Source organism: Triturus cristatus, chromosome 4_2, assembly GCF_964204655.1.
Source record: "Triturus cristatus chromosome 4_2, aTriCri1.1, whole genome shotgun sequence".
NCBI lineage: Eukaryota > Metazoa > Chordata > Amphibia > Caudata > Salamandridae > Triturus > Triturus cristatus.
Genome location: NC_140586.1, coordinates 263,374,361 through 263,386,538, shown reverse-complemented (window position 1 = coordinate 263,386,538; position 12,178 = coordinate 263,374,361). Strand labels below are relative to the sequence as shown.

At 44.7% G+C, this 12,178-nt stretch overlaps 1 protein-coding gene across 5 annotated transcripts in view; it reads right to left on the bottom strand.

Annotated features, from left to right (window-relative positions):
- CAMSAP2 (calmodulin regulated spectrin associated protein family member 2) overlaps positions 1 to 12,178 on the bottom strand; it is a 523,611-nt gene that overhangs the window by 205,380 nt on the left and 306,053 nt on the right. For all 5 annotated transcript variants that reach the window (XM_085601471.1, XM_085601473.1, XM_085601474.1 and 2 more), the window contains exon 4: positions 3,956 to 4,039. In XM_085601471.1, coding sequence (XP_085457597.1) covers positions 3,956 to 4,039 — 84 coding nt within the window. The remainder of the gene's footprint in view (positions 1 to 3,955; positions 4,040 to 12,178) is intronic.

Genomic DNA, 12,178 nt, shown 5'->3' with positions numbered 1-12,178 from the left:
CATAGTGGGAGTAATAAAGAGTGAGCGACTTAAGGAATGAGTAAAGGCTGAATGAAAAAAGTGAATAAAACTAAGAAAGGCCAGGACCTTCACTTCACTTCACTATCGCTCAGCTGTGCACAGTGGTTGTTGGACGCAGGATCTGCACACAACCACCACAACAAACCAACTCTCACAGTGCATGCCCTTGGCCACGTGCAGTCTAATGGAGATTGGCTATAAGGCGCTTCTGACCAGGCCCTGCTTCGGTTCCATGTGGGCAGCCAAGCCTGCTCCACACTGGCTTTGGTCCACAGTCAGGATTAGTAGATTTTGGCCGCACTGGAAGCTGCAAACCCAGGATCCATGAATCCTGTGGCAAAATCAGCATTTCTATTTTTTTAAGCAAAGAGGAATATTCACTCCACATGGAACAGGGTGTCAAGGTGTGCTCACCCTGCCACCTTATGTGATATTTTTAAGGTCGAGCCTGGGCCGCGCATGTGCTGCTGCGAGGCATGGGGTACTAGGGAATGCACGCTTTTCATTAGCGCTTAGTACCCAACACTGCTACAGACGATCTACTGCCTATAGAAGCTCACATTCATTCAAGGCAATCTGTTGTGTTTGTGACGTAGGAACAAGCAATGTGCAAAACGTGTCTTTGAGCACAGGCAGACAGGTGACCAGGAAACAATATTTGTTTTTTAATTTCGAGTTTGAATAAGAAAACCCATTCTTTGATCTTGTCCGAAAAAATGCCTATTGTAAGAACGACAAAGGCACAGGCATCTTAATACTTGCCATAACAAAAGCTGAAGAGCAAGAGGGACACAGATGAGCCATCTCTGCTGTAAGAAGAAACTGATACCTGCTTCGAAACTATGCGATTGCATGGCTTGGTGTGTGGCAAGGTGACCTCTTGCACACAGCAAAGTCGCAGAGCTCACAAAAATCAAATATTTCAGTATCAGAAGACATTTAAAAATACTTTTGTCTTTTTTATTTAATACAGTTTTCCTCATTTATGCTCTTTTCTCACCATTAGTGATGTAAAACAAGTAGATTTTTTAATGTATTGTCCTAAAAAATTATAAAATATAAAACGGTCTTTAAAAACAACAAAAATGGGTCTTTTCAGGACCAACTTTAATGGTATAAAAAGCATAAAAATAAACGTTCTTTGCTTTTTGTGTGGGTCAAAGTAAGAGAGAGCGAGTGAAAGTGCAGGAGCCATGGAGAGCAGGTGCATGGAACTATGAGTGAGAGAGAGAGTGAGTGAGAGTGTGGAAATGGGTGACATGAGTGAGTGGATAAGTGTGACTCTTACAGTGAGATAGTGAGTCAAATTTAATGAGTGTGGGAGGGAGGGGTTTGGGAGAGGGAGTGCTTGACATAGTGGGAGTAATAAAGAGTGAGCGACTTAAGGAATGAGTAAAGGCTGAATGAAAAAAGTGAATACAACTAAGAAAGGCCAGGACCTTCACTTCACTTCACTATCGCTCAGCTGTGCACAGTGGTTGTTGGACGCAGGACCTGCACACAACCACCACAACAAACCAACTCTCAGAGTGCATGCCCTTGGCCACGTGCAGTCTAATGGAGATTGGCTATAAGGCGCTTCTGACCAGGCCCTGCTTCGGTTCCATGTGGGCAGCCAAGCCTGCTCCACACTGGCTTTGGTCCACAGTCAGGATTAGTAGATTTTGGCCGCACTGGAAGCTGCAAACCCAGGATCCATGAATCCTGTGGCAAAATCAGCATTTCTATTTTTTTAAGCAAAGAGGAATATTCACTCCACATGGAACAGGGTGTCAAGGTGTGCTCACCCTGCCACCTTATGTGATATTTTTAAGGTCGAGCCTGGGCCGCGCATGTGCTGCTGCGAGGCATGGGGTACTAGGGAATGGACTTCAAGCTCCGCCCACTCTTCACCCATCTTTTCAATTGGCTCCTGTTGATATCATTTGTTAATGGTTGCTTCTGATTCATTACAGGCTTGTTAGTCCCTCCTTAGTAACGCCTTGTCTGCATGTGTAACCTCCCATCAGGACTAACCCTTTTACCATGCCCTTACTATTTAGCTTACATTAGCCCTTCTGAGAACTCTTTGCTCAGATTATCTAAAGAGTACTGATGAGATGCCAGCTTTAGTAATGGCAGACGCTTATTTTAAATTTATTTGCAGCGCGCTACGTGCTCTTTCACTTTTACAATGGGGCCACACAATGCACCCTTTAAGATTAATAGCACGGGCGCCCTTGATTGCGCACTCAGCACACAAACATTAATTTGCATTGTAAATGCTTGTTTTTTAAGGACGTGGGAACCAAGTCTCCTTGTCCTATGTGAGTTTGCAGAGGTCCACAAATGTACAGTTCAAATATCTCTAAAAATGTAACCTCTTGATGCACAGACCGAGACACTTTTTAATGCTAATCTCCCAGAATAGAAACCACTGACTGGATTTACACCAAATAAAGCAAAGACACTTCCTTGAATAGAGTTCTACTTTCATGCCGAGATGATGTAATTCTATCCAGTTCTATTTTCTCTATTTTAAGGAACAAGGAATACTATGTGAATTTCAAACGGGGAATGTCACTTTTGGGATCCTCCTTTTCTTTGGCCTTGGTTTGATCGATCTGCATAAAATATACCATGATTAACAGATCTATAATTGATTGAATGGGAGTCCTGTTCCCAAGCAATTCTGAGAAAACGGAAATGACTTACAGCAGCCACTGTGCACAAGAAAGATATCCAACATTCTTTGCAGAACTCACCGAGGAAACTGTCTCTCTGCCTCAAGAAACACAAAGAGGCAGTTAAGATATTTTGGGAATGACAGTGGTTGCACAATATCTCTTGCGGTCACTCTGTGGGAACAAACATTTAAATGCCAAGGACATATTGTGAATACCCTGCTTGGTTTGTCGCACCAAGTTATGCTTTTAGAACGAAAACGGTGAAATAGTGATTGTTACAGCATGAGGCTGTGTGCATGTGTGAAATGCTTCTTTATGGCAGAACAATGGGGGGGAAAATTGCTGTTCCAGCGGCTGGTTTTAAAATGTGAGTGCTATTTTATATAAATTGCGAGAAAAAGTTCTTCTTTGAAAACGAGAACGGAATGCTTATAAGTCCCACCCTCAGCACAGGCCCTTCATTTAAAGATAAACCTGCATTGAAGCGAACAGTGCCCAAAAACATGACATTTATGAACAGTTATGTTTTGAATGCAGCATGAAATGCGACTACTGCCGCCCTCTCCGATTCTGGTTCATATAAAACAATCATCCGTGTGTCAGTCAGATTACACTTCTTCCTGTAGATGCTGGAACAATCAGATCTTTTAAACAGAGGTTGTGTTGTACCAGATTGCTTTATTTACAGAGATAACTGTTTTTATTTTTTTATAAAGCTAATAATATTGGCTAAAAAGTATCAAAATATTATTTTCACCTGGAGTTAGTTATGGAGGCTTCTACAGGAATCTGAATTTGCAAAGTACTCCAATAAAGCAGAGGGACCACAAAACACCCTAATCCAAGACAATACCTTTCCTCAACCCGAAAACAGTCCAACTCACCTTTACGCAACTCGAAAACAGTCCAACCCAACTGAAAACAAGACAAAAAGCCTACTAACAGGCGCAGTCCAACAACATGTTACAACTTAACACAACCGGAACCAACCGATCAACACACAATTAAACTGATCCGATCTAAAACCTCATCCAAGCCAGCACAGCCCAACCCAATTCAAGACAAGATTGCAAGGGGGGAGGAGCAAGTCCCTACACCTCCTTAGGTGCGCGGGGGGCCTCTGGGCCCCCAGTTAGATTAAAGCCAAGGAATAGTTGCTTAGTACAGGAGTTTTTAGGGGCCCATCACCACATTCTGCATTGGACCCTATCATAATGCGTTAAAGCACTACAGAGGCGACCCCAAAGGGCAAACTTAACATGACATACCTTTTGAGCAGAAGCAGGATCCATGTCATGGTGGTCCCTTACTTTTTGCTCCTGTTCCATTCTTTCTTTCGAATGCCCGTTTACCTGAGACAAAACAGAGAGAAATAGCTATTTTTGGCGAAAATAAACATGGTGGATTGTACTGGGGCCTACATACAATGCACTTAGAAAAACAAATTTGTTGACACAATTCAGAAAGATACTTCATAAGATGGCAATGTCATAATGTTTGCTCTTGTTCATAAAGAACAAACGTCCTTAAACTTGCATTCGTTTATAAAATGAAAACGTTAGAAAGCATTCGTATTTGATCACATCGTGGAAACCTGATAACAGATCATGAGATGGACACGTCATAGTGCTAATACAAGGCCTTAAAGACAGCAAGCAACACGTTGGTATTAGTTTCTGTGGTGGAAAGCTCAACTTTTGTGTTCCTTCATATGATGAAAATGTCATAACTAATGTGACCACCTCACTCCATTTAAGGAAAGACACTGCTTCCAGACCTGGGCTTTTCACCAGCAAATGACTGCTAACAGGTGGAAAAAAGACTACAATACCCAGAACACATTAGGGTTTCACACAAAGGCCCAGGACTGAAAAGATTGTCTGTATTGACACACAGTGAGGTGGGTACCCAAGTCATAACCTTTGAATTAGTTGCTAAGATGGAGAGTGAAAATGAAAGTGTAGGAAAGTAGGATCTGCTTCTTATGGTTACACCACTTTTTGCTGGATGTAATGCTGTTTTTGACTAGTCTGATTGGGATCCTGCTACCACAGGCTTCTCCAACGAGTAGCTCGTGAGCTACTGGTCGCTCTCCGCCTACCTGTAAGTAGCTCTCCTGTGTGCAGCCCAACTTACTAAATGAGACACATTTGGTTGGTTGAATTAGTCTTGTTGACCAAAACTTAAAAAAGTGTGTATTCAAGACAAAAATACATGTATTTTGAAACCACATAATTTCCAAAATATATTCAAAGCTGATATTTGAGTGAGAAATCAGGTGGCATTGGGGAGACACATTACTAATATTAATACCTTTGTTCCAGGTGCATTGCAGCTATAGCTGTTATGTCTTATCCATGCAGAGGCATTCCAAATTGATAAAGGCTTATTAACATTATTGCCTGCAACCCTGCCTGATGCACTGATGTGATCACTGTTCGTCATCTCGCATATGGAGACCACTAATGTAATCTTGTCTCATATGGTCACTATTATAATACTCATAATAGTATTAGCTCAGGATGACCTTCATTGAACATAAGTAGCTATTATTACTAAAAAGGTTGGAGACCGCTCTGCTAACAGGACCCCAGTTTGTCTGCTTTCTCCTCAAACTGTTATGCTATGTACTTAGGTACACCCCAGATTGGCTACGGGGTACCCTTGTCAGTCCCTAGTATATGGTACCCATGTACCCAGGGCATAAGTACCCCAGAGGTCTCCCATGGGCTGCAGCATGTATTGTGCCACCCGTGAGAAACCATTCAAAATGGACCTACAGGCCTGCCATTGCAGCCTGTGTAAGTTGGTGCATGCACCACTTACTTAAGCTATAGGTTTACCATATCTAAGGGTCACTACACTTAAAACCTATAAGTCACCCCTCTAGCAGGCCTTTACAATCCTGAGGGTAGGGTGCTTGGTTCTAAGTGAGAGGGTGCCCCTGCATGAGCAGGAAACCCCTGCAGCCTACGGAGTCCATTCTCCCGGGTTGTCAATGAAGCAGCCATATACTAATATAGTGGGGCATTACGTGACCATGGGATGACCATCTCGAAATCAGCTGCAACAAACCCTATTGTGTTTGTTGTCAAACATGTTGGAATCATACCCCCACATAGGTAACCAGTGTGGGAGGTATGATTCCACCCACTGGGAGAGCCCTTCGTTAGCCTCTCGTTGTTCTGGTTACCAGCCTTCCAGTCCCGGACAGCACAAAATGGTTGCTGCCGACCAGAGACACATTTCTGCCCTCCTGCTGCTGAGCCAAGCTCGAGCAGGGGAAGGCAGAACAATAGGCATGCTGTCACAGGGAGGTGTGACCACCTCCCAGACAGGATTTAGTGTATTATGGCTGGGTTGGTGCACTTGCCAGAGCCTGAAACCCTGCAGGAGGGCACATTTGGTGTCTCTGTGCATAGACCAGTTCAAATCAGTCATGGGTGACGTTGGCTCCCGTTTCTGGAGTGAAAGTGGACAAAGTACATGGGAGTAAACTCCCCCCTGTCCAGACCCTCACCTGGGAGGGTCCCTTGAATCTTCCCAACCCTTTCCTTAGGGTATTTAAGGGCTTACCTGGGTGTAGGCCCCTAGATTAATCGTGGACAAGATTCAGAACTGAAACCACTGCACTTCGACAGTCTGGGTACTCTGGACTTCGCTGGACTTCGTTTGGGCCTGACTTCGTCTACCTCTCAGTCTGCTGCCTTTTCTGTGCCCATGCACCATACAGGATCCCTGTAGGGCCTCTGGAGCATCCAAGACACCTGAAGATAATCTCCCTTGGAGTGAAGGAGTCACTTCCCTGCATTCGCAGGCACTGCAACCCTGTTGAACCGTCTGCTGATCCTGAGCTCCTAGGGACTCCGAAGTGTTAAACAACACAGGAGGTGTGTTTCTATGTCCCTCGAGGCCCGAGCTGCCCTCTAACCCAGTTTGAGGTCAGAATCCCTCGTGGGGACTGCAATACCCAAAACCCTGTGCACAGTGTACTTTTGCAAGTGCAAATGCTTGTTGGCAATTTTGCAGCAAGTGCATTGGGCTCCAAGTAGCCCCAACCTCTGGCAACTTGTCCTGCAAAGATCTTCGACCACATCACCCTGTGTGCTCCATGGCCTGTTGTTTTTTTAAAGCTGCCCATGGTCTTCCTGCGACTCCAGTGTCTTCGGCCTGTGGGTCCTGTGGAAGGTCAACTACGTCTTCTTTGGGCTCCCCTGATTGCTCTGTGCTTGTCCTGACTCCCCTCCTTGTGGTGAGTCTCCTGAACCTTGCTGGTCCTCTTCCTGCAACTTGTTGACTTGCTGCATGGGTTGGTTTTGCCAAGGCTTGTTGGTGTGCCTGCCAGACACCGACCCCTCAGTACGCGACATCCTTCGTGGGACAGCTTGTATTCAGCTCCTGGTCATCCTCAGCGTCGCCTGGTCCCCACAGCTGCAGAGTCAAGGTCATCAACATCTCTCCTGAAGCACCCGACATCGGTGGGCATTCGTTTACCGAGCCCCTGGTAACTCTCAAGTGACAGACACTCTGTCCCCTCTGCTTTCAGGTCCTCTTCACCAAGAATACATGTTTGGATTCCCACGGACACTTTCTCCTCTTCCAGCAGCAGCCCTTTCCTGAAGTCCTCTATTGGGTTCAACGCCGATTTCCGACGCTACTTCTCACCTATGCACCAGGCTTCCCTGGGATAGATAACTTGGGTACCACGGTATCCACGGGTGGGATGGCTCTCCAACCTTCTGTCTTCCACGAGGTTTCTTCCGGTTCCACTGGGAAGGGTCCTTAATCTTTAAAAATCCAACCACGACTTGCACATAGACTTGTACGGAGCACACGGTCGTGTTCACACACTGCACACGCTCTCCGTGCGGTCCCTATCTACTCACCTTGGGTGGTTCCTTATATTAGAGCTATTTACTGTGATTTCTTTGCTATAGTATTGTGTACTTTGTGTATATCTCTGTGTGGGAGATAGTGGAACATACTAGAGAATATTATATAATAAACACATCTTTTTATAAATACCTTGTGTGGTTCTCTTTCATTTCATCTATAATATAAGATTTCATTCTGGTAAAACAAGCTGCTTTACACTCCTTCAAGACTAACCCTAAAGGCTGCTCTCCACAGCTACCACCTGGATAGCTTTCTAAGATTGTCTTAGACCTCTTAAATCACCATAAGGGTTGTCTGGACTGGTGCAAGGTGCCCACTTACATTAGTGGCCATCATATACCAGGCCAGCCTCTCACAGAAAGTATTAGCCCATTCGATGAAAAAGTCATAACGTAACTTAATTCACAAGATGGAAATGTCACACATTTACGTTAGTCTGATAGATGGAAGCATCACATGTTTCCAGGTCAAAACATGGAAATCCATAATGTCTGTCTTAGCTCATAAGATAGAAGCTTCATAAACTTTGTGTTAGTTTATAAGCAAGAAAGTGAAAAACCTTTCTTTTAATAACACAATTTTATTAGCTTTATTTTGCAAACACAACACAGGGAAATAGACCATTTCAAGTTCAGGACAAAAGTGATTTTTGCATACACCAGAAACAGGATAGTTTATGGGAGCAGTCTCCTCCTGCATTTGTCTCAAGCCCAAAGTATGCCCGCCACTTCCACTAGATCTTAGTGAGTTTCTGTGGGCACCCCTGCACCTGGTAAACTGGTTGTTCCATCATGGCGCACCAGTCCACGCCACCCGCCATTCTGCTAAGGTGGGGGTCTGTGGAGACTTCCATTTATGGGCAATGTCTCTCTTGGCGACCAGTGTAGCTACCTCAACCATTATCCTTTCAGCACGCCCCCCTCCCCCAAATCTTCCGTGATGCTCAGAAGGCCAACTCTCGGTGACAGGTCCACCTCTTTATCCAGAACTTGGGAAAGGGTTCCCTCTCCCTGGCAAAACCCCCTTAGTTGGGAACAGGACCAGACCATGCAAGTCAAACGCTTGTATTGGTTCTTCAGATGGAAAATTCATAACGTTTGCTTTGGTGCGAAAGAAGAAATTAAAACAACAGCTCAACAAGCAGCTTAATAAGCACTAAGACATATTCAATATACACAAATGTAAAATTCCCTACGCACCATGGTGGGGTCATGTTTTGCAGTTCAACTGCTAGTTCCATCTGAAAAGAGTGGCCTTTCCCAGAATTCCCCACTCGTCTTAGATGATTGTCCACAGTGAGAGACTCCTGATTCAGTATTTATTCTTTTCTAGGGCTTGATTAACGTAAGGCCCCAAGTGTGTTTGTATATCTGTGTGCATAGCACTTATAAAACGAGATAGAGCAACTGGAGTGCTGTGTAACATGGAGCACAGAATGCAAGGGTGCTGAGCCAATCAGAAAAGGTACAGGAAATAGAGAGATGCAGGAAAAGAAGGGACATTTTTGCACAAGGATACCTAAGGTGAACAATGAGAAGGTTATGCATGGAGAAGGTGTTGGTTTTAGAGAAGGAACTGGAGGTCTTTCTGGAAGTGGAACTGACATTCTTGTGCATAGCAACCATTGCCTCTATTACCAACAGCACTGCTTGAGTCAAGCCATCTGAGAGTGCTGCTGCAGATGTTTTGTGGGATCAACCACTGATCTTGATAGCCAATCAGGAGTGGTGCTTCAGTTGACTACCTGGTAACACAGATGGCTCCTATGGTAATGCAGCAAGGCAGAGTGAATCAGTGGAGTTTTCCGATTGTGAGGGTGATTTGCATCGACAGTTAGTCAGAATGACAGCTGCATGGAAGACACTCTTTATTGAGTCAAATAAAAACAGCGCTTCTGTAAGACTGGGTAGAACGAATGTTTGGGCACCAGTTCTGAAATCTGTTTCCGGGAGAAAGACCTTCAGTTTGCGAAGATACTTTAAGGTCCACTGCTGACAGCCAGCCTTGTGTTTCCTATTTGTGATTGTTTGAGATAAGCGGAAATTCTGTCATCAGAGGGTTGAGTTTAAGATAGACATTTGACATTCATGCTTGTATTATGACCAAGCTATCTTTCAGAAAATCTGGAATGCACCATCAATGATATAGTGCCAGACACCTTTTGGGGCACTAGCACGCGCTACAAATCTGCAAATTAATCTACCACTTGAATGGTTGTGTGCTGCAATGGAGTCTTAGCTCGCCTTGTAGGAGGGGGCAGAACGTGCCTTACAGCTGATTGGCAGTTGCTTCTTCAGCGATCCTACTTAGGAGTGGAAGTTGGGAGACCAGCTAGTCATTTGATAGAAAAAGGATTCAGTCTGATTTTCTCCAAAAGAGGTTCTGCCTTTGCTGTACCTCTTCATCTAAATGACCGAAACGTTCAAAATGAATTATAAGCTATTTGTAGAGATTTTTGACATGTAAAGCTCCAGAAAAATCTGCATGTCCTGGGATTCACCAGCTCCTTTCACTCAATCAATCAATCAATCAATCAGTGACATTTATAGAGCGCACTACATACCCGTAGGGTCTCAAGGCGCTGGGGGAGGGGGGGTGCCGCTACTGCTCGAACAGCCATGTCTTCAGCTTCTTCCTGAAGGAGAGGTGGTCTTGGGTCAGGCGCAGGTCGGTCGGGAGGGAGTTCCAGGTCTTGGCGGCCAGGTAGGAGAAGGACCTTCCTCCTGTAGTCGCTCTTCGGATGCGGGGGACGGCGGCGAGGGCGAGGTTGGCTGATCGGAGGTGGCGTTTGGGAGCGTAGAAGTTGACTCGGCTGTTGAGGTAGCACGGGCCTTGGTCGTGTAGGGCTTTGTGTGCGTGGGTGAGGAGGCGGAAGGTGATTCTTTTGTTGACGGGGAGCCAGTGAAGGTCTCTCAGATGTCCGGAGATGTGGCTGGTTCAGTACATTTTGGCAGGTTTGACCTACTGAAAGTTATTGGACAAAAAATCCAACTTTTGGATTTTACAGACTGATATAATTCCAACATGGTGTTGGAATTTTACGAGGCAGTCATAGACCTGGAACCTCTAGGCTATCACTAACTAGGGCAAGACCTTTTTCAGGAACCTTTATCTGATGATTAATATATGCCTTGTGCACTGGCTAGTAACCTTGGTACCAGCATACTGATGCAACCCTACACATTTTCATAACACTTAGTCATTTGAGAGAACATGGCTTTATTAGATCCACCAGCCACATTTTCTTGGTCATGCCACCTGTCTTTCAAGTCAGTAAGTTTGAAATGCCCCTTAAATACAATCCTATTTAATGTAAAGTCTTTGTTGATTTTACATAGCACTTGCTCTACCATGAGACTGTGTCATGGAGGTGTTGAAGATGACAGGTTTGACATAGATGTGGGGAAAACATCCTCTAGACCGAGCACATCACCTGTAGAAGAAAGTTGGGGACAACACTGGAAAAACTGCATTTAGCACAGAATGAGCATGGGGAACCATGAAAATATAATAAATATTGATGTGTTACTTGCATCTTGAGAAAGAATGAGTAGGGCACCAAACAGACATCCAATTGCCTATCCAAGAGTGCATTCGTACCAAGACAGTTTGAACTAAGTTGGAACCGGTAAGGCTTATGATGACGGAACTAAGCAATAAGTTTGAGGCACCTGGGTGGCAAAGAGTCAATAAGGAAAGGCTGCACAGGGTTTGCTGGTGATGCAGAAGTTCAGACTTCTGCTTATACTAACCTCAGGGGCAGTGGGCCCAAACTGAGAACTATGGGAAAATTGGTGACCACAAATGAAGGAAGGAAGGAAATGTGCATGTGAGATTCCCGCATTTAGTAGAAATCTGTGAGTAAAGTTACGTTAGCATAATAGTGTTAAAAAGTAGCAACTCTCCAAAAATAACTGATGTGCACAAACAATGGACCTGCAGTCTTTGAGGTCTCATTTGACAGATGATACAGGAGTACCTCCCTGGGCAGAGGTCCTTTCCCTCTGTGTTCGCACTGCATATGGGATTCCATCAGTGAAATGCCTGGTGAGTAGAAAGAAATCAAAAATATCTTACAGTAAATGCATGCTTCTCTGCGGGGTGATACCATTGGTGACAGAAAACACCCACACAAGGTGGCTTTATCAAACCAAAGGTGTCTTTGTCCATCTCAATGATTTCCCTCCCATGTGGTGAAGTGCTCTGAATGATTCTGGTGATTCCAGAGAGTCACTCGACTTGGGGAGCTACACATGACTGACTGCCTTGTCTCCTGCTCTACCCCAATTTTCTTAGTGGGGAATTTCCTGGGTCAAGATCTCATATAGATTTCCTTACATGCATAAGCAGTTAGCCTGGCAGGACTTTGGCTCCATGCTCTGTGAACTGCAATCACACCTTCCTCAGAACACAAGCTTTATATCTGATGTGTGAGGTGTGCTCTCCAACCTTTTGTTGGTCTTGAGTAAGCCAGAGTATGAGGTATGGTGATGGACATTGATTCCATGGTCCTCTAATCTGGTCAGTAGAAGGAACAATTTGCAGGATGGTTGTTGGGTTGCCATATTTTAGGTGGGAAGGATGAGTGCTATAGG